At 40.4% G+C, this 23667-nt stretch overlaps 1 protein-coding gene across 2 annotated transcripts in view; it reads left to right on the top strand.

Moving 5' to 3' along the window:
• DENND1A (DENN domain containing 1A) overlaps positions 1-23667 on the top strand; it is a 493337-nt gene that overhangs the window by 142051 nt on the left and 327619 nt on the right. For both annotated transcript variants that reach the window (XM_029062896.2, XM_029062894.2), the window contains exon 5: positions 3779-3898. In XM_029062896.2, coding sequence (XP_028918729.1) covers positions 3779-3898 — 120 coding nt within the window. The remainder of the gene's footprint in view (positions 1-3778; positions 3899-23667) is intronic.

Below are 23667 nucleotides of genomic sequence, written 5' to 3'. Positions count from 1 at the left end.
CTCATTCATTCAGTCATATTTATTGAGTGCTTACTATGTGCAGAGCACTGTACTAAGTGCTTTTGAGAGTACAATAGAACAATAAACAGACACATTTCCTGTCCACAGTGAGCCTACAATCTTGCAGGGGGAGACAGACATTAATATAAATAAATTACAGTTATATACATAAGTGTTGTGGGGTTGGGAGGGGAGATGAATAAAGTGAGTAAATCAGGGTGACACAGAAGGGAGTGGGAAAAGAGGAAAGGAGGGCTTAGTCAAGGAAGGCTTCTTGGAGGAGATGTGCCTTCAATAAGGCTTTGAAGGAGGAGAAATTGTCAGATTTGAGGAGGGAGGGTGTTCCAGGCCACCAGGGCTTTGAAGAGAAGTTTGTTGGTGTGAGGAGCAGACAGAAGTATCAGGATAGTGTTAGGAAGGGCAATGAAACTTGAAGGGGAAATGAGATTAGTTTATTCTATGGTGACAGCCCTTGAGAGAGAAATGTTCATCTAAGAAGTGTGAAGGGAAGATGGCTTAAAATCTTCTAAAATCTTCTGTATCACACTCTGACTCTTGCACAACCCAGCCATTCTCTTCCATCCTTAGAGGAAAGCTACTTTGAAATCAAAAGAAATGCTTCAGGAGGAGGCACTAGTGATTCTCATTTTGGCAACTGGTGTGGAGTTTGAATTTTCTTTCTCTCACGTTCTCCATAAAGAACAAGAGCAAAGTAGAGTGATTTCAAAAGCCTCCTCTTGCAGATGCTATTAATATGTTAACTTTGGCTTGGAGGGAGGCATAGCCCAATTTGATAATGTACCTTTGTAAATTTCCCACCTACTCATGATGTTTGCAAAAGAAACCTGTGAACTGAGTCTAGAAGTCTCTGGAGGTTTCTGTTCTTCAAGAGAGCTGATGGGACTGTCGGTGAATCCCGAATGCAGAAGTCAAGGATACATTCATATAAGAAATTTAACTGCTCTCCATAAAAGTAGATTTTGAGGAAATTCCACATTTTTTAAAAATGTTTTTACTGTGTACCAGCCCCCATAGTAAGTGCTGTGGTAGATAGAAGCTAATCAGGTTGGACACACTCTGTGTCCCCCGTTAGGCTCACAGTCTTAATCCCCATTTTCCAGATGAGGTAACTGAGGCACAGAGAAGTGAAGTGACTTCCCCTTGGTCACACAGCAGACAAGTGATGGAGCCAGGATTAGAGCCCAGGTTCTCTAACTTCCAGGCCAGGGCTCTTTCTACTAGGCCATGCTGCTTTTCAGTCTTCTGAGTTGCAAAAGCTTCTAAGCCTCTTTCTACCTTCAAAATACAGATTTTTCTAATCATTTCAAGGGAGAGAACCTGTGAATACTGAAAATTGATTTAAGAATACAGTTTTAAATTATAATGGTATTTGGCCCAGAATTTAATTGAATTGTACTCCCCCCAACTCTGCATTGTATAATTGTAAGATTGTCATTCCCGAATATCATCTACATTTGAATCCTAGTTCAATAGTTCAGTCGTATTTATTGAGTGCTTATTATGTGCAAAGCACTGTACTAAGCGCTTCGGAGAGTACAGTATAGCAGTAAACAGACACATTCCCTGCTCATAATGAGTTTGCAGTCTGGCGATGAGCTTACAGTCCAGAAGTGTGAGGACCAGTCTTGGTCACCTAAAGGAAGATTTTAATAGAAAAAAGGACCAAGATCAACATTGTCTACACTGTCCCCCAAGGTAGAAGTAGCCAAATAAAGCATTTCTTTGAGCCTCTATATGAATACTCTCTTTTCATAGCTTTCCCTCTAGGATTTGCATTTGTCCCCTTTTTATTCTCAAACTCCCAAGGAATTATATACTAGCATCATTGTCTTATTTTTTTTCCTTTAATAAAGGAACTGCCAGTTGGGCAAAGCCTTCCCTATTGGAACCGTCCCAACATTGGGTGGGTCTTTCTTTGAATCTTAAAATTCACACATCAGGTTTGAGGATTGGGTAGCCATTTTGATGTTGAGGGTGTCCTTTTATATTCATTGCTTTGTCGGCTGCTGTTCAGGGGCTATTCATTTGTAAAATTACTCTAGTGAAACCAAACCTTGAGTTTTAAAGAAGTCACCATGAGGCATATATATTCAGTTGCATTTATTGAGCATTTACTGTGTGCAGAGCAGTGATGACTAAGTAGAATCTTGAAAAGTCTGAAAATATTTTAGAACTTTCCCAACTTGTTGCTCTAAATATTTTAGTATACAGGACCGCTATTCCCCAAAGTAAAGCTGGTGTTCCTCCCCAATCATTTTAATTATGTGAGCTAGAATCTCATTTCTCACACATCCTCAGCTCTCAACCTTGTTAAAATTAATCATATAATCCCCCTTTAAAACATAGTATTAAATCACCATAGTAACACTGCATCCAAGCTTTATAGATAAAACATAACAGCCATAGAAGGTAGCGTTTGGTGTCCCCTTGACAGCTCTATAATTTTTATAGAAATGTGTTTGTTCTTCTGGCTTGTGCAGGGTGGAGGATAGCATTACTTACACCTGTTTTATTACCAAGTTGCTTTTAAATAGCCACCTTTTTTGGTTTCTCTTCCCGGTGAAAATGGGGAGAATACAGATCTTCTAAATTGTTTCTTAACCTTCATTTCAGGTTACAATAAGTGGGATTTTTCTCCTTAAATATGGCCAGAGCCTGTCCTTTGACCTTCATCCTGGCCAGACCTTCTTTAAAGCCCCCTTTAATCATGGTTTCCATTTGAAGACCACCTCCTATGCAGTTTTTAAAAGAACCTTTCAAAAAGAAGAATATGGGTTTTGAAATCTGACTCAAAACTGAGCGCAGTATTATGAGGTTTTGTCTTCAGATTAATTCAACAGCCAAATCCCATTTTCCCATAATCATGTAAGTTAATTCATGGAATGACTATATAAAGCTGAAAAGCACTAGATATTACTCCCTAATAATTTTGCTATGCCAGCAAATTGATTTAAAGTATGTTTTTCTGTAAATTTCATAGTGGTTTCATTTTACTCAGAATAGCTTGGAAATAGCTTCGAAAACCCATACTAAATTCTGAAACAAACTTTTTCAGTAGGCACATTTCTGTTTATCACAGTTTGAAACATTGGGAGTTTATAAAAAGAATCCAGACCATATTTTAAATTCTGTGTGCATTTTAGATTTAAATCTACATTTCTCATATTTACTCTATTGACAAAAATTCAGGCAATATTTAGATCAAATTTACTAGTAATATGCTTTTACTTCAGAAGCCAGCAAAAAAAAAAAGATTTTTGCCTTAACTATGAGGTGTTTATATCTTTGTTTAAATGTAATAAAACATACTGTTGCTAGCAGGACACTTTTCTATAGCCTTGCTTTCAACTGGGGAATGAAACAGTCTTTTAGCCGAGATCATTTATAGTGCACTTGGATCCAGAATACCTACAAGAAATCATGGTTTACAGAGAGCAAATGCCACCTATATTATGCCTTCCTCCCCTGTGCCAGAATGCCCTTGTCCACGGCCCAAGCCCTGGATATTAAATATCAAATTAATTCCTTCTTGAGAACAGCCCCCTGTGATAGATTTTTGGGCACCAGGCTGATGATGTGGCTGTCCTTCCCAGTTCTCAGCCCACTCTCTTTAAATATGTCAACGTCAAAGCTAATTTCTAAAGACTGTCCCACTGAGAAAGGAAATGTAACAGGTTCAATGACTTGAGTTTGATTAGATACTTTAATCACTGAATGAGTTGCACATTCATTTTCCCTTTGTTCTCTTTCTTCCCAGCCTTGCCGTTAGCCAAGTTGGCCAGAACTTCACTTTTGTACTCACTGACATTGACAGCAAACAGAGATTCGGATTTTGTCGCTTATCTTCCGGGGCTAAGAGCTGCTTCTGTATCTTAAGGTAAGGCAGAATGGGATCTCGCTATTGGCTAGCTCTAGAAAACAGTGTCAGGGTCTACTTTGTTACTCTGTAATTAAATTTTCCAGCTGTTTGCCTCATTTTCCTATCTGTTCCCTGGGAGTCACTGCACTTTGAGAGAAGAATTTCAAAATATTCCTGCACTTTTCATTTCTAAAGAGATAATTTTATTTATTTATTTGTATTCCATTTTTTTCTGGTGGGAAGGAAATCAATGCTTCAGCAGTATGTGGATGTCAGGCACTGCATGGCTTTTTGCCATTATCTTGAGCTGTCAGAAATTATCCTGTTAGGACTTTTCTTGGACATTTGTATATGCAAGTTTATTAATAAATCATGTGCATGTAGCTAAGAATATCTTGCAGATGCTCATCTTGTCCTCTTCGGAGTTTATGTGGTTAGAAAGCTCACCCCTGCAATCTTACTTGGCTAGGGCCCTTCATTTAGGGCTTGAAGAAAATGTGCTTTATATTGAGTGGGAGGGGGCTGGAGTCCTTGCAGAAGAACTCAGGATCGCTGGCGGCCTGCATGTACTCCAGAGCTAGGCTTACTTAATTTTTTATTTCTTTCTGCCAGGAAGAGTAAGAGTGTGTTTTGGGAGGGGAAGGATGTGTGGAAATCAGATTTTAGAGTTGCTGGCTTTGTGGGTTCCCGCTGGGAGCCTCCTAAGGGGGATATAAAGGTATCCCACACACTCCACTCTCCGTCTGCTTCTGTTAAATAGGTGTCGGAGGGCCTGTCTCCTGTCTCTTTCTGCTAATGTGAATCGGCACAAGACAGGCTAAGAGTGTGGGGAGGCGCTCTTGAGAAAAGCCTGTTCCAGGGACCTGGATTTGGGCCTAAGAAATGAAAGGCCAGACTCCCTGAGAGCTCCAGGAAGGCAATGTTTCTCTGGCACACCAACCACACTCCTGCACCTTTTATTCTTCTTCTCCCTCCCCGGCCCTGTACTGGCTGGCCTCATAGGGGAAGGGAAAGAGTCTTTGAATGCCTGCCTAAAGGTTCTGGGCATTTGGAGTGCTAGAGTTTGACAGTTAAAATAGTCTTTGGAACAGACTTTTTAAATACGTGCATCCCTACCATGGCCCTAAGCGCTCAATAAATGCTACTACTATTATCGTCACCATTACCCTGTGCCCCCAGAAATGTGCAGTGTAAGAGGCCCTTTCCAGGAAGCACCTGTCTGGGGGAGGGCTGGCCGCAGTTTAAGAACTTTACCAGTGGTTGGGGGTTGAGGGACAAATGGTACTCCTCCCCAGTCACCTAGCAGAGCCAAGACCCAAGCGTGAGGATGTTATGAGAATTGAACCTGGGCTGTGTGCTTGCGCCGGATGGGCATCTGAGTTTCTCTGCAGCTACAGTGGGTGGGGGTGCAACAGAATCTTCTCTGTGAAGGATAATTTTGTGCTCTAATTGGGATGCTGCATGCCCACCTAATCCTTAGAAGCGTTTACCTGAAGTTAACAAAACAAAGTAAGGAAAGGTTTTTCTCAAAATTGATAATCTACCGTCTTCTCCTACATGCATATTGTAATTTGCTTTCCTTTGCTGCTTTTCAATTGATCAGAAGAATTTAATTTAATGTGATAATAGATTGTGGCAAACACAGAGGGAAAGATTGGTTCATGTACTCACCAATAAACCTTGCCAGTTATATTAGTTGTGGAGAAGAGTGTGCTTATATCTCATTCCAGGAAACTGTAGCATGACCACCTCTCCCTTCTGCATTGTTTATGTACTTGGGTCTGTGACCTTTGGGCAATTGATATTTGCCCCAGCCTCAACCCCACAGCACTTATGTACAGATCTATAAATTATATATTGTAAATTATATTGTTTATATTAATATCTCATTGTGGGTAGGGGATTGTCTGGAATGCCCTCCCTCCTCACGTCCGCCAAACTAACTCTCTTCCCCTTTTTCCCTCTGCTCCCCCTCCACCCTCTGCTCCTCCCCCTTCCCCCTTCATCTCCCCTCAGCTGAGCCCCCTTTCCCTCTGCTCCTCCCTCCTCCCATCCCCTCCCCACACTCTACCCCTCTCCCTCCCCTCCCCTCCCCTCAGCACTGTGCTCATTTGTATATATTATTTATTACCCTATTTATTTTGTTAATGAGGTGTACATCCCCTTGATTCTATTTATCATGATAATGTTGTCTTGTTTTTGTTTTGTTCTGTTTTGTTCTGCTGTCTATCTCCCCTGATTAGACCGTGAGCCTGTCATTGGGCAAGGATCGTCTCTCTCTCTCTTGCCAAATTGTATTTTCATTCATTCATTCAATAGTATTTATTGAGCGCTTACTATGTGCGGAGCACTGTGCTTAGTACAGGGCTCTGCACAGAGTAAGTGCTCAATAAATACTATTGCATGAATCAGTGTGTCTACCAACTCCATACTCTCCCAAGTGCTTAGTACACATTAAGTCCTCAATAAATACCATTGATCATGATGATGATGATGATGTTGAAATTTTACTGGTTGAAAGGAAGCACTACTGCTGTGCTAGGTAGATTTTTTTAAAAAAAATGTAATTCAGGTGGCTATTGGGCTTATTAGATCCAACATGTTTTCTCTGGAGTTGGGAAGAAGAATTGACTGAGTCTCTGTTGTTCTTGAATTTCTTCTGTGGGCAGGGAATGTGTCTTTCAACTCTGTTATATCTTACTCTCCCTAGCACTTAGTACAGTGCTCTTTACATTGTAAGCACTCAATAAATACCATTGATTGTGTGAAAGGTTGCTGATCTTCATTGAAAATGTAGAAAACATTAATTTTTTTCTTCAGATGTCATCAGGAGATGGCCAGTGTTCAGAAGGCAGCTATGTAGAAACTATACCTACAGGGATGAGCATGCGCACCTTTTAACATTCAGTTTTAACAGATTTTCATAATTAGCCAATTTATTCATATTTCAGGAGGAGAGCCCTTTGGTGAGAGATTCAGGTTCAAATAACTTTTTGGAAGTGTTGGTAGAGATTTAAAATGAGAGTAAAAGTGTTGGTATTTGTTAAGCGCTTACTATGTGCCGAGCACTGTTCTAAGCGCTGGGGTAGACATAGGGGAATTAGGTTGTCCCACGTGGGGCTCACAGTCTTAATCCCCATTTTACAGATGAGGGAACTGAGGCACAGAGAAGTTAAGTGACTTGCCCACAGTCACACAGCCGACAAGTGGCAGAGCTGGGATTCGAACTCATGAGCCCTGACTCCAAAGCCCATGCTCTTTCCACTGAGCTGATCCATCGATATGATCAGCATGAACAAAACGATCAAAATACTAAGGAAGATGGAAAGACAATTTAGTTCTTCTAAATATTGTTGGCTAAGATTTATCTGGCAAATTAATCAATATTTTGCTCTATGATGTACAGTAAACACTCTAGAATGGCTGATCCCTCAACTGAATATGGTTTATAAGGCACTCTTATAATTCTGCCAATGCCTATGAATTCTTTTTTACTTTCCCAAGTGTTTAGTACAGTGCTCTAAAACACAGTAGGTGCTCAATAAATGCTATTGACTGAGTTTGAAGGTTCAGTTGCATCAAAGCATATTATTTGCCAGGAACTACTGCTTTTGAGCCAGCAGAGGGAGGTCAAGTGCTCCAAGCAATATAACCATCACTAGTGGGGTTACTGGCCATTTGTAATAAAAAGATGGAAATACTTGCAAATTCCATTCTATTGGGACATTTTTCTGAATTACTATAGTTATTTTTCCTGTTTATAACATTAGCAAACCCTTTTGATTCCTGGAAAAGTTTACCCCGATAGCTTTATTCATTTATTCATTCATTCAGTCGTATTTATTGAGCACTTATTGTGTGCAGAGCACTGTACTAAGCACTTGGAAAGTACAATTCAGCAACAAAGAGAATCCCTTGCCCACACCGGGCTTACTAGGGGATCAGTTGGCGCAGCAAATAAAGTAGAAGGCTGTTGAAATTGTAGATCAAAATGTGGACCTATTCTTCTGGAAAGCTTTCTTTTCAGTTGTTAGCAACGGTTTTTTGTAAACGTCACCAAAGCGTTATTTTTTAATGTTTTTAAATTGGGCAAACCAGTAACCCATCAGGGAGATGGAACAGAGGGAGTGTATGAGAAAGGAATTTTGGAAGTATCTCTGAGTATGAAGATGAGCTTGCAGCGGCGACTGTCCCACCAAACTCCTGATCATTGTTGGAAGGCATTGCTGCCTCGCTTTTCACTGGTTGACTGCTTTGTGCTTGATAATGTGACTTAGATTGGACTTCACAAATCAGTGCTTCAGTTACTGACATTTTTACTACTTCTTAATGAAATCTCTCCCTAGATGCAGATATGTGATATATTGACTTTGGCAACAGTTGTCTACCTTCCTAGGCCAACAAAGTTATTGAAACTGAGTAGAAATCTGAGTTGGTGGAAGGTCTTAAGTTTAAATTTACACACTTTGACATTCAAAGTATTTAGCAGAAAGGGAGTGAGTCTTTTGCAAGCAGACTTTGTTTTAATGAGTTCTTTGTGACCAAGCACACCATCCTGTTCAATCTCCAATGTATCACATTAATATGTGACCATAAACATAGGGAATTTTTATCCTTACCCAAAAGGATAAATAACCCCTTTGTCCATCCCTCTTGAAAGTTGTTTCCTTTTCCCCTCACCCTGCCCCAAATAAATAATAATTGTGGTATTTAATCGCTTACCAAGGACCAAGCACTCTAGTGAGCACTGGGGTAGGTAGAAGATATTCATGTTGAATATGGAGCTTACCATCTAAGTAGGAGGGAGTACAGGTATTGATTCCTCATTTTGCAGATGGGTGAACTGAGGCACAGAGAAATTAAGTGACTTGCCAAGGAAACAGAGCAGGTAAACAGCAGAGCTGAGATTTGAACCCAGTTCCTCTGACTTAATAATAATAATAATAATGTTGGTATTTGTTAAGCGCTTACTATGTGCCGAGCACTGTTCTAAGCGCTGGGGTAGACACAGGGGAATCAGGTTGTCCCATGTGGGGCTCACAGTCTTAATCCCCATTTTACAGATGAGGGAACTGAGGCACAGAGAAGTTAAGTGACTTGCCCACAGTCACACAGCTGACAAGTGGCAGAGCTGGGATTTGAACTCATGAGCCCTGACTCCAAAGCCCGTACTCTTTCCACTGAGCCAAGCTGCTTCTCAAGGCCCTTCTAGGCCCTTGATTTTTCCACTGGGCCACATTGTTTCTTGGAAAAAAAAACCATGTCTTTCTATGCTATCTAGGTCAGGTGTGTAAAACAAGAGGAAGAAAAAAAACAGAGGGTATGTTTTCCTCAGGCAGGTGCTGCTGTAGAATCCCTTTTGCAAATATATGTGATGGATCCTTTTTATTAGAAGGGGGAGAGGTAATGAAAGGGGAAGAGTAGGGTCACCTTCCAGCTCTACCTTGAAAGAAGATTTCCCTGAGATAGTGCAGAAATGGGTGGAATCCCCTGTCCTCCTTTTAAGTGTTTTATGATTGCCTTGCAAGAGGGCTCTTGCTGCAAGAACAAGCCTGGTCTAATGCCGAGGGCAGTTTGGGCATCAAAGTCAGGGACCCTTGTGGGAGAAATTGGTTATTTTCTTCCTGGCACCTTAAATGTATTTAGGAGACTCCTGCCTTTCTTACTATTAACAGAGTGGAATTTCCCTACCATCTTCAGTGTGGAATTTGGTTTGCTATTTTTTACATTGGCAACAAGTCGTGTCTTTTTTGATTGATTTAAGGGAAGAAAGCCAGCTATCGTGTCAAATGCTTCCAAAGGCAGACAGATGCCCTTTCACCATAAAGCAACCTCTGCGATTTGCGGCCATGGTTTCTCTGTTCTCTGCTGTTGTTAGTGTCCTGCTACTGTTTTTAGAACCAAAGAAGCTTGCCCTCGGCCTTTTGAACCGTGAAGGTTTGCTCAGCCAAGGGACATTCAGTGCCTAGACCCTTAGAACAGAGCCCCTCAGCTACCCTGGAAATGTTTGTCACAGAAAAGAAGTCTTCTTTCCTAGAAAATTCTGTTAATCCAGAAATGGCTAGGTCCTGGCCCATTTCCAACTCATAGCATTTATCTGGGATGTAAATTTCCTACGTTTGGTGGAAATTAGCAGTCTGGCAGTGTAGGTCCTTGAGAGCAAGGATTATATTCAGTACTCATTCTGTTGTCCCCTCCCAAGTGCTTTGTGGAGTTCTCTGAACACCCGGTAGCACTCAGAAAATACTGTTGATTGATTGGCATATGAGAAGCAGCGTGGCCTTCTGGAAAGATCTTCGGCCTGGGAATCAGGGAACTTGGGTTCCACCACTTCTCTAATGTGTATCCTTGAGCAAGTCACTTAACATCTCTGAGCCTCAGTTGCCTCATAAGTAAAATGGAGATTCAGCCCATGTTTTCTCTTCCCCTTAGACTGTGAGCCCCAATTGGGACAGGGACTAGTGTCCAATTGGATAATCTTGTATCTACCCAAGTGCTTAAAACAGTGCTTAGCACATAGTAAGCACTTTGCAAATAGCACAGTTATTATTACTGTCATTATCTGGGAGCTGTACCCTGGCTGCCACTCCCTCCTTTCCTGCTCAGGAGCCGTTTCCAAATTTTCTTGATTTGAAAGTGAGGTGGGGTTTCATATGAGTGCACCTGTTCACCAACCTCAGTGAAGTGAAGTGAGTAGCCCTTTCCTTAAAGAAACAAACTAGAGAATCTTGTTTGTGGTTCCTAGAGCACTTCACTTTTTCTCCCCTACTCAGGAGCAGAGCGGGCTCAGGATGGCCTCTATTAGCAACAGTAACAAGAACTCCTGTTTAAATTAGCTTTTAAAAAGAAGAAAGAAAAAGAAATCCTGTTCCTCTCATTTTCTTCAAATATCCTGGCAAGGAAGCATATCATCAAGAGGCTAGTTGCCTTAAAAACAAATGCAAATGGAGGGTGATATACAAGTGAGTGCTCCAGAACTGTGTAGGGGTTAGCGGAGGGTCATTTCTTTTATACAGGTGCTTGTCACAGGGAGGCAGACTGGCTCAGATCAGGTTCTTCCCAAGAACACTTGATTCTGGATGTTGGCTCTTTGAGAATCAGCCATTCCCCTATGATTTTCATCTCTGAGACTGTGAATCACAGGCATTCCAAGAATGAGGGAGAGGGTCTTTTTTTTTCATAGGCAATTTAGCTCTTCATCCTAACCCTTACAGTACCCTGATCAAGCTATTTAGTGAAAATGTCTTGGAAACTGAGCATCTAGTCTTTGCTTACTGATAGGATTTCATATTAATTCACAGAACCTTGATATCAAGTGTTCATGGCAAACATTGCTCTCGCATTTTCAGCTACAGTGGCTAAAGCAGAGCTTCAGGAGGACTGGCTTCTCCTTTTTGTTCCAGTCTTGGCAAAGGACCCTCAAAATAAAATGATCTTTTTAGATCTCTCTCTTTTTTCCTTAGGACTCCCAATACTTTCACCTCAGTGATTTCATTTAATCCTCAAATTATTTTCCCTCTTGGAAAACGTGAGACTCAGAGAGGTTGTTGCATTGTCTAGGATACATAGAAGGATGGGGCAAAAGTAGGATCTTAATCCAACTCCCTAATTTTTCACTCGACCCCACTATACATGGAGTTGTGATGCAGAATTGTGTACACACGTGCACACACACTGACATGACTGGTGAAATTTTCTATATTGGTGTGACTGTGACTGAAAAAACAGTGTTGGATCCACAGTGTCACCTGCAGCGCACAAATTTGTTGTATTATTATGTTTGATGTTTGCAGGGCCAAGAACTGGTTTCTCTCTTTTGTGTAAGTATTTAAACAGGATGTTACCTTATGCTTGAAGAGCTCAGCAAGTATGCCATCAGGTTCAGTTGCTTTGTCATTTCTCATGGCTTGGGCTGCCTTGATGGCTTCTTCTAAACTTGGGGCAATCACTATATGTCGACTGGTTTTCTATAATTTGCAGGGCCTTATCTTAAATATTAGAAGGTGTGTTCAAGGGGAATAAGGAGTCAGTTGAAAAGTTCCTTCACTGACAATTTCCTTTTGTGAAACTATTCGGTATATTCAATCAGACAGTATTCCTACAGGGTAAGAATGAGAGAAAATGCCAATCTGGGAAAAGGATCATAGTTCCACCTGGAACTCCTAGAGGCATTTTGCTAGAGATCATGAGCCACTAGATAGATGCCCAGAGAAGTCGGCTAGTTACAAACCAGTACAGCTAATGTAAGTGCTAGAAGCAAGAGACAAGGAAAGCAAAAAAAAAAAAAGAGAAAGGGGAAGGAGGAGAGAGACAAGAAGGGAGTGGAAAAGGAGGAAAGTGAATTATATGGATGAGCCCAGAGGAAACAGGCAAGATTGCATTGGCGGAGAACACAAGGAGAAAACCATTTAAGATTTTTTAAATATTCTGGATGAAAATGACCAAGGCAAAGCCATATTAATGAGGGTAGAATCTGACACACTGGAGAAAAGTTGTAGCTAAGGAGATAGTAGACTGTAAGCTTGTTTTGGGCAGGGAGCATGTCTGTCAATTCTTGTATTGCACTCTTCCAAGTGCTTAGCACAGTGCCCTGCACATAGTAAGCACTCAGTAAATGTCATTGATGACAATAAGGCCTTTTTCAAATGGGCTAAAGGGCAACCACTTTGTTTTTGATTGGCCCTATATGAGAATATTTTGTTTTGCTTTCATTGCCTGGAGAAAAATAGGCATTGTCCCTAACACTTGAGGTAGCTGATTTGTGGATCACCAATCTCTTCTCAACCTTGATTTTCAAAAGCCAGATCAATACGTAAGAGAAGAAATTAGTTTATATATTCCCTCCTTGACTTTCTGCTATCAACTTTTGGAACCAAACTTCTAAGGTTCAGCTTCCTCAGGGAGTAAAGTGTTATGTATCTGTGTCCATCTCACCTTCTTTCTGTTAACTAGACTAAGCATGGTTTCTTCTCGGATTGAAAGAAATCTCACAAATGGGATGATCGTGTATGACTAATTTGTAAAGGAAGAAATAGTTCTGGTTTAGGAAAATAAAAAATGTTGATAACTGAGTTGTATTTTTTTAAAAAATGCAGTTTTTGCAGCCTGCTTATGCTATGCAGTTAACAGTTTGGGCACATTTAAAAAAAAATCAGTAAGTTTTTATCTTGACTTCTGAGAGCGTTCCAGAATTTGACAAAGAAAAAAATGGTCATTAACTCCTGAAAACATCAATTCTTAGGACAGTAGCAAATAACTTATTTGGTACTTTGTTAATTTTTCATGCTTACATCTTCCAAGTGAGTAATCCTTTGTATTTTTATATACTGCTTTCTAAATTACAGAAGAAAGGTGAAAAAAGGAACATTGTTCTTAAATGTAGATATTGATATTAGATGGACAAAAAACCTTCCATTAATATTGCCTGTTATAGATTAAATCTCTGTCTTTTCAGTTTTAAGCCAAAACTTGTTTTGAAGAGTATAAAAGATGTGGAAAATCTTGGAAAATTTGTGTGCATAGTTTTATGAAGCTTGAAAGAGTTTATCCTATTCAAAGAAGTAAATAATGCCAGCGATTTTAAATAACCAAGAGTAAATTATGTCCTTTTTTTGATTCACAAGTTTGAGGCAGTCAAATGGAGATTTTAAATCTTTGTAATCTGTAATGCAAAGCAATATTTATCACCAAATTAATTCTGAAAGGCATCATTTATGGTTTTTAATTCCTTGTATTTCAGAGTGCCTTTGAAGTAAAGTGGGTGGAGTTTTGAATGTGGTGTTAATTGTTCTATTGTTCATTTATTCAGTCCAGTATTTTAACTAGCTCTCTATGACCAGTAATGAGCCCAAAATGCAGTGAAAAATGCTTGGCTCTAAAAACTTGACATTTTTTCTTTGTTAAAAGTGCATTGGAAAAAAGCAGTTGAGTGAAATTCAGCACACTGTAGTTTGCTGCTTGCCTGTGTGTCTGCAAGTGACTACTTTCTGTTTGCACATTCTGGGATTCTTTTAGATAAAACAGGAAGATGTTTTAAAAAGCAAATTAAACTACATTAAAGACCCTGTAATGTAAAAAATAACCTTAAGGAAAGTTTGGTATGTCCACATTTATACTTCTAATTATATTACAGTCTTCCATAAAGCATGTTTTCACTAAACATTTTGGATAGAGCACTGTTAGGGAATTTGGGAATGTTCTTCCAACAACCCACATCTATGTAAATTGAGTGCGATTCAGTGTTGGAAGAAATGCTTCTGCTAGTGGAATCAGTGGTGTCAGTCAAGGGATGTGTGCTATAATGTGAACTTTTCTTAATGAGGTATTCATCAAGAGCATCACCCTTGGGTTGCTGGAGAACTGTGTGTGTAAATGTATTTTTAGGAATCCCATTTTAGGAAAGGCAATTAAATCAGTATTTTTAATTCAACTCCTGTCTGTTCAAAATCCCACCTGCAGCAGGTGGAGAATGGGCTTTATCAAACTTTCAAAACAATGCATTTTCTGACAAAAAGGTAATGATTTTGTTTTAAATTTGATTAGCATTCATCTATTCATCTATATCCATCTATTCATGGTTTCCCCCACCCTAGGCTGTTTTATCTTCTGTACTCTCTTTCGCTTTCCAGTTTATCAGATATTTCTCCTATCTTGCTTCTGTAAAAGAGCTCCTGTGCCTAACCATCCACCTAAACCTGAATGGCTTTTCTCTAAGAGCCAACTTTAAACCCAGGTTATGTCTAGAGAGATTGTGGCAGAGGAACAAGCAGGACTCGATGGGGAAGAGACAAGCAACCAGAACATTGAGTCAATCTTCACTGGAGGGTGAAAGTTAAGTGGCTAAAGAGCCAGTGCCTAGTGATCTCTCTTGTCTTTACAGAGATACAGTTCAGGATACCTTGAACTGCTAGGAAACAGCAGGGGCACCCAGGTTGTTTGGCTCTTTTTGAGCCACCTAACAGCTTGTGGAAAGAGACAGTGCTGCCAACAGTGATGGACAAACCAGTGAGAAAAGGACTCTGGACCCTGTAAATGTCCTTTGAGTCCCACCTGCCCACTTTGTCATCATATCACCAGGGTGTCATGGCGAAAAAAACAAAGGAAAAAGAGAATTATATGGACAGTTGATTATGTAGTCGGTTCTTCCCTTTGGCAGGCTTGGGGACAAACTTTCTGGCAACACCCCCTATTACAAGATTAATTTAAAGACTAATTGCAGTTCTTCAAGGTACATCAGAATCAAAAAATCACAATCCCTTTTGCTTAGAGTTACAACTGCATGTGGCATGTTGTGAACTGCAGTTTCTAAATCCACTTAACCTTTGCTTGTTATTACTGCATCAACACATTTTCATTTGTCTAATTGTTCGGTTTTTAGTGTTGGCCTATTTATTTTTAACCTAAAGGAGTAGATGTTGGCTCTACTTCTGCAGTTGTCCTTGGAAGAATTCTTTTTATTCTTTTGGACAGGTTTGAAAACATATTTTCAGATAATCAGTCATTTTGGGGCGACATAAACTATGCCACACAGAAATGTAATTTTCTGCCACCAGTTTCTAGTTTACAGTACAATAATTATGCTTTTTATATTGGCCATTTTTCTTAGAAATTTGTGTCTGATTTGGGTACAATTGAACGGTCATCCATATAAGACCAAATCAAGCCTTTTTAGTTTTGTTAATACCATAACCTGTTGATGTTTGGACAAACTGAGCCCTCAGTGGACCTAACTGAACTTTTTGGTGGAATCCAGCCTGAATTCTCTTACTCCCTGCTCTTCTTATTCCTTTGATTTCCAGTTCTGGTTTGGTTTTTTTTTTTGTTTTTGTTGTTGTTGTTGTTCATCTATCTAAAGGATGAAGTTCGATCGCTGAGCAGGGCCTCTCTTGTGGTGCAAAGCGAGAATTGTTTTTAATTGAGCAGAAACATGTGCAAGGATCAGGAATATCTCAAGGGATTACAGAAAAATTCCAAATTTGTACTACTTACAGCTTGTGTTTAGAGCAGGGTCTGCTGGGAATAAATGTTAGTTAGTGTGGCCTGTGACCTTAAAAACTGTTGACATGGATTTCAGCCAGAAACCAGCCACAGACCTCCTTTGTTAAACTCATTCATAGCTCCTTGAAAACTCTAGTCCGTGAAAGTTGCCAGCTCAAATCTAAGGAAAGCAGAGCCTTTTTTTCCCATGCTTTGGAAACAGAGGACGCCCCTTAAACCAGCAAGACTTCTTTAATAGGACTACATAGCCTAAACTCAATTGGAATTGACAGCTTCCTGGCTTGGGGTTGCCAACTGGCAGAGCAGTGATGCATAGGGGACAAACAGCTTTAGGGAGCTGTATACCTCTGTTTGTGTATATGCAGTAGAAACTTAACTCAAAAGTATTGTGATACCCCTTAACTCAAAAATCAACACTCTCTTATCTAAATTAGATAGCCTTCCAAATTTTCTGGGGAAAACAATTTAGAATTGTCACCTAAAATTTTTAAAGAGAATAAAAAAGAGCCTCAGTTGTTATTTTTTAATATGTTTCCCTTTATCCCTCTTTCAGTAGTGTGACTCAGTGAAACTGAAGAAAATGATACCTGTGTGAAGTTGTCATGCTCTGATGTTGGAATATATATAGAACTGATATGTATTTAGTATCTTAATAACTGATCCAAGAGCTTTACAGGTTCTTATTTCATTTGCCCCTCTTTAAAAAGCCTCCTTCAGGTCCTTCAATACAGGTATTGATAGCTTCAGAAAGGGGAAACTGAGGCCCAGACTGGGTAAATGATTTGCCCAAAGTCACACAGCAAATTAATTCTGTGACTGGGAATAAAATTTAGGATTTTGCTTCTGTTTCATTCTCTAATCAGTACTGACTTCCTTATTCTAAGCTGAGGGGAACATTCTTTAAAATACGAAAAGGCTGATAAAGTGGAAAAGCAGATAACTGCTCAAAAACTTATTTTTTGTTACTATTAGGAGGTATGGGGCACAGTTTTTTCTTCTTCTGGAATGATTCGATTACCAATGCTAGGAAAAGCAAAGGTAATATTCAATTTAACAAATAAATTGGTATTTAACAAGCACCTCTTATGTGTGTCAAACTCTGTCCAAGGTGTTGGGGTAGATATAAGATAGTAATGTCAAGATATAGCCCTTGTACAACTTGTCCTCTAAACTGTAAGCTCATTGTAGGCAGGGCATGTGTCTATTTATTATTATCATCATACTCTCCCAAGTGCTTAATACAGTGATCTGCATACAGTAGGCACTCAATGCATACGATTGAATTGAGTGAACACAGGAATCACAGTCTTTGGACCACCAAAGAAAATATTAAACCTCCCCATCCCCCACACCCCTGATCAACAGGGTAAGCTGATCAACATGGAACTGGACAAGTGGAAACTTTTATATCAGATGTGAATAGTGGAAAGTTGGAAAGCAAACTAGAGCAAGGGGAAAGCAGTTAAAGGCTATTAGGAAAAAAAAAACCACAACAGAAAAACATTGGATGTATTCGATTCAGCTGGTTCTGAGAGCATGCATCCTAAAGCACTTATAAGATCGGCTGATGTTATTGGAGAGCCACTAGCATTTGTTTTTTTCAAACTCTTAGAAGAGTCTCTCTAGACTGTAAGTTCACTGTGGGCAGGGAACATATCTACCAACTCTGTTGTATTGAACTCTCCCAAGTGCTTAATACAGTGATCTACAAACAGTAAGTGCTCAATACATATCATTGATTGATTGAAGGTTGGAAAAGGGCTCTACTACAGCCCCAACTTTAAATGGAAGAAAGACTGACCCTGTTATGTGCCGACCAGTCACCCTGATACCTGGTAAGGTTTTGAAGATTTTGAAGTAGCATGGCATAGTGGATAGAGCACAGGCCTGGGATTCAGAAGGTTGTTGGTTCTAATACTGGCTCTGCCACTTCTCTGTAGTGTGACCTTGGGCAAGTCATTTCATTTCTCTGTGCCTCAGTTTCTCATCTGTAAAATGGCAATTAAGACTGTGAGCCCCATGTAGGACGGGAACTGTGTCCAACCCGATTTACTTGTATGCACTCCAGTGCTTAGTATAGTGCGTAGCACATAGAAAGCACTTAAATACCAGAATGATAATTTTAGAGCAAACTATTGTGATTCTGTGCTAGAGCAATTACACCTCCTTTTATATTGCTAGAGAAGCAGTATATATCTGTATTGTAATGACTGGTTTTTTAAAATTTGGTCCACCTCGTATCCTCATTTGCAAGCTGGAAAATAACTCTGATCGTACTAATGTTAGGCAAAGAGCTGTTTTTGAGGTTGTCCTAAATAACAATTATCAATAGTTAAATCAAATTAAAGCAACTTCAATAAGGTTTCTGACTCTGTATTTTTGTTGGCAAATTAGATAAGTGTGGTTTTCACCATATGGCTTAAGAGTTGACCCCCAAAGTAAGGGCAGGCTGGCCAGTCGGGCCCGGGGGATGTGGCGAATTGGTTGGGTCTGGTATGACAGCCAGGCCCAGTCCCTCTTTGGACTGTATTATTCCTGATATAAAGTCTGGCAATTTCCTGTTGATTCTCCCTCAATTGCTTCACATGTCAAGCCCTGTGCTCTTCTGCTAAACCCCAGTCAGTGGTTCCTTTTCTCCCTTAGGAAATCACATTTCTCCCATCCGATTACTGATGCCATTTCTGCCCTGGATGGCCACTCTCTCCTCCTTGACATCCTCAACCGTGTCCTTCCTTTCCCAGCCCTTCTAAAAAGTCACCATGGCTTAGGGGACAGAGCACAGGACTAGAAGTCAGGAGACTTGAGTTATAATCTCAGCTCTGCCCTTTGCCTGCTTTGTGAACTTTGGAAAGTCACTTAACTTCTCCATGTCTATTTCCTTGTCTGTTAAATAGGAATTAAATAACTGTCCTTCCTCCCCATTAGATTGTGAGACCCATGTGGGACTGGGACTGTGTCTGATCTTATTACCTTATATCTATCACCCATGCTTAGCACAGAGCTTGGCACGTAGTGAACACTTAACAAATATTACTACAAAATAGTAGTAGGTCTCATAGCTAACTTTGTTCACAAGATCAGTTTGTGGGCTTGTTCTATTCCATATCTTCATTGAAGAAGTGGGTGAAAAATCAAAAGGATGATAATAATGTTGGTATTTGTTAAGCGCTTACTATGTGCCGAGCACTGTTCTAAGCGCTGGGGTAGACACAGGGGAATCAGGTTGTCCCACATGGGGCTCACAGTCTTAATCCCCATTTTACAGATGAGGTAACTGAGGCACCGAGAAGTTAAGTGACTTGCCCAAAGTCACACAGCTGACAAGTGGTAGAGCCGGGGTTCGAACCCATGACCTCTGACTCCAAAGCCCGTGCTCTTTCCAGTGAGCCACGCTGCTTACTAAATTGGACAAGGATGCTAGGACTTTGAAAGAATGTAATTGAGTGATCAATTAAAAGCATGGTTCATTCATTCATTCAGTAGTATTTATTGAGTGCTTACTATGTGCAGGGCACTGTGCTAAGCACTTGGAATGTACAATTCGGCAACAGATAGAGACAATCCCTGTCCAGTAACGGGCTCACAGTCTAAATGAGGGAGACAGCAAAGCAAAACAGAACAAAGCAAGACAACATCATCAAGATAAACAGAATCAAGATTCTGCAAAAATAGAAATTCAATAGAAACCAATTTGAAGAGCTATTATTTGGGACAGAATACAATTAGCACCCTTACAGGATATGGAAAGACTGACAGGGCACTTATACAGCAGAAAGACTTTAAAGTCAAGATTGTTGTCCCCTTGGTAGAAAAGCAATGTAATAATAGTATTGAGCACTTGGGAGGTACAACAGAAGCATGAAACACATTCCCTGCCCACAAAGAGCTTACAGTCCAATGAGGGAGTCAAACAGAAAATATTCATGACCAGTAGAATCAGAATAAATAATCTTAAATATGGAAGATGGGCAAAAATAAATAGAAACATGACTGCAAGAGGTAGCTGGAAAGTTTATAAGATTAAGAGTTCCAACAGTTATTTGGGGAAACAGTAAGGTACTGGGATTTATTAACCAAAGAGGAGCACTGGACAGTTATTTTTTCTGATATGCCATATAGAACAGACTCCTTTTTAAAGTACTGTGTTCTGATTCATACTCACATTTTACAATGATGAAGGAAACTTGAAAGAAAACAAAAATCAGAAGCAGTATTGAGCATCCAATTTGTTCAGTCTTCTCTGCCCTAAGAAATCAGAGTACAAAGTACAGACTCAGAGGCAGTGGTCAAACCTGAAAACATTGTTAGCTATAATGCAACAGGCTAAGTAAAACAGTTGATCATTCAGTGATATTTATTAATCACTTTGAGCAGAGCACTGTAGTCAGGACTTGGGTTAGTCCAATATAACAGAGTTGGTAGACCCTGCCCACAAGGAGTATACAGTCCTCAACATTAAAATAAATTTCAGATATGTACGTAAGTGCTGTGGGGCTGAGGGTAGGGTAAATATCAAGTGCTTAAAGAGTGCAAATCCGAGTGCAGTGGTGATGCAGAAAGGAGAGGGAGAAGGGGGAATGAGGACTTAAGGCCTTTTGGAGGAGATGTGATTTTAAAAAGGCTTTGGTATTTAATGGTATTTGGTATTTGTTAAGCACTTACTATGTGCCAGGCACTGTACTAAGTGCTGGGGTGGATACAAGCAAATTGGGTTGGACATACTCCCTGTCTCGTGGGGCTCACAGTCTCAATCCTCATTTTACGGATGAGGGGACTGAGTCCCAGAGAAGAGAACTGACTTGCCCAAAGTCACATAGCAGAAAAGTGGTGGAGCCAAGATTAGAACCCATGACCGTCTGACTCCCAGGCCTGTGTTCTATCCACTGCACCATGCTGCTTCATGTTTGCTTTGGAGGTTGGAAGAGTGGTGGTCTGTCATATGTAAAGGGGGAACGAGTTCCAAGCCAGAGGGCAAGGTACAATGAGTAGGTTGGTGTTGGAGGAGCTAAGCAGGTGGGATGGGTTATATCAATTGCTCATGTTTATTGAGGGCTTACTGTGGGCAGAACTCTGTACTAAGCACTTGGGAGAGTATAGTGTAACGTTTGGTAGACATGCTCTCTGGAGCTTTCAGTCTAGATGGGGAGACAGACATTAAAGTAAATTACAGTTAAGTATATAAAGTTCTCTGGGGCAAAGGGTGGGATAAATAAAGAGTGCAAGGATGAAGCAGAAAGGAGAGGGAGAAGGGGAAATGAACATTTAGGGAGGGCCTCTTGGAGGAGATGGGCTTTTAAAAAGGCTTTGAAGGTGGGGAGAGTGGTGGTCTGTCATATGTGAAGGGGGAGGGAGTTTCAAGGCAGAGGGAGGTCATGGATACTGGGTCAGTGGTGAGATAGAGGAGATGGAGGTACAGTGAGTAGGTTGACATTATAGGAGTAGAGTGGGCTGGCTGGACTGTAATAGGAAATCAATAAGATAATAGGGGGCAAGCTGATTTAATGGTTTAAAACTGATGATAAGGAGTTTCTGTTTGATGCAGAGGTGGATGTTAACCACCGGGAGTTTCTTGAGGAGAAAAGAAACATGGACTGAATTTTTTTTAAAAGAAATGATCTGGGCAGCAGAGTGAAGTGTGAATTTGAGTGGAGGAAGACAGAAGGCAGGGAGGTCAGTGAGGAGGATGATGCAGTGGTCAAGGTGGGATAGGATAATAATAATTGTGGTATTTAAGTGCTTACTGTGTGCCAGGCCCTGTACTAAGTGCTGGGATGGATACAAGCAAATCAGGTCAGACACAGTCCCTGTCCCACGTGGGGCTCACAGTCTCGATCCCCATTTTACAGATGAGGTAACTGAGGTCCAGAGAAGTGAAGCAACTTGCCCAAGGTCACACAGCAGACAAGTGGCAGAGCTGGGATAAGTGCTTGGATCAGTGCAGTAGCAGTTTGGATGGAAAGATTAGGATGGATTTTAGTGGTGTTGGGAAGTAGCTTCCAAGAAGGATGCTTAAAGGAATTGGGGATGAGCATTTATTTTGAAGAAGATAAGGCCAGAGGGTGACTTAATTTGCTCCATAGTTTTGATTGTTATTAACATTTTTTAATAGGGAGGATGCTGGCTAGCTGTTCTCCTTGTCCCCAAAAAGCCAAACCAGAGAAAATGCTTAAAATAAAGCAGGAGAGAGCCCTCTAGACTGTCTCAGCTAATTGTGGGTAGGGAATGTGTTTACCAGCTCTTTTATCCTGCACTCTCCCTGGTGCTTAGTACAGTGCCCTGCATATAGTAAGGCCTTATTTCTCTGCCCTCCATCTAGAATACTTAGTCCTGCCTCAGTAAATACCATTGATTGATTCAGCTGGGCAAAAGGAAGAACTTCTTGGCTATCAGAGTGATGAAAGCAGAGGAGCTAGTTAAGGAAGGGAAATTGTGAAGTCTCTAATCCTGGAACTCCTTAATAATTTCTGGCATTTATTAAGCTCTTACTATGAGCTAAGCTTTGGGGTAGATACAAGATAAGAGATTGGACACAGTTTCTGTTCCACAGTCTGAGAGAAGAGAACAGGTAGTTTAATCCTGTTGGATAGATGAGGAAACTGAGGCCCAGAGAGGTTAAGTGACTTGCCTAAAGTCACCCAGCAGGCAAGTGGCAGAGCTGGAATTCGAACCCAGATCTCTTGACTGTTATATTCTTTTTCCATTAGGGCATGCTGAGCCAACATGCATTAGCCCTGGATGTTTAGACCTTCCCCAGCCTAGCGTCAGGCCTGAGCCAGATGACCCTTCAGAATCTCTTTCAGCCATATGATTCTGTTATATCTTTATCTTCACTTGTTACTTTTTAAACTTCAATTTTGATGCCTGAATATTCATTTCAACTTCTCTGTAGAGATTATTTTAAACCTAAATCCTCTTGCAGACATCACTTCAAAAAGCTTCTGAGGTTTGGCATGAATTCAGCATAGCATGTTTCACGGGAGAACAGGGATGTTGGTGGAATTAATTTCATGTCTGGCTGTGGGAACAGAGACTTTGATGGAAGAAAACTATTCTTTGCTCTGAACGAAAAGATAATGTTGTGTACCTTTGCTTTGTTGTAAAAAAAAAATATTGTGGCTGTCTGTTTTATTTTTTTTCATCCTGCCAAAATGCATTCTCCCCTTGTTTTCTTCCCTCCAAAGTGACCACCCTGCCCATGAAGGCTGAAAGACGCCTTGTTCAATAAACTGGAGGATTTGAGGTTGAATTCCTCCCCTCCTCTGTCAAACACAATAAAGAAATGAAATCAAATCAAATCACAAGTACTGAGGGAGTTTGTTGTCTCCTAAGCATTCTGATTCTTTTCTTCTCTCCATATATCAACCCTCTGCAACAGCTAGAAGTTTTTAAAAGTGCTCCCAAATCCAGGTTTATTAAAAAGCATCTTTAATCACCTGTTGAAATCATTTGATATTTGCACGCTTACTAAATTGTCTGATTGTGTTCTGCAACACTGTGGAATCATTGTTTTGACCCGTTAGCAAGAATCATCTGAAATGAATAAACAAATGGGACACTATTCTTGTTTTCCTTTAGCTAAATAGAAAGCGGATGGTAAACCCAAAACATCAATCAGTGCACTGAACTAGGGAGAGAGCTATGCAATAGTACTGACAAGTCTTTCCCACAGAATTCTGTTTGTGCTATCAGTCTTGCAGATTTAAAGGTTATTTTTGCTGTAGTTAATTCTAAAATCCTCCCCTGGATAGCTAATGAATTTTGTTGGGGTTTATAGCCTCCGTCTATTTCGC

This window comes from Ornithorhynchus anatinus, chromosome 4 (assembly GCF_004115215.2).
Source record: "Ornithorhynchus anatinus isolate Pmale09 chromosome 4, mOrnAna1.pri.v4, whole genome shotgun sequence".
In the NCBI taxonomy this organism is placed as follows: Eukaryota; Metazoa; Chordata; class Mammalia; order Monotremata; family Ornithorhynchidae; genus Ornithorhynchus; species Ornithorhynchus anatinus.
The sequence above is the reverse complement of the archived record's forward strand: the minus strand, read 5'-3'. Positions and strand labels throughout refer to the sequence as shown.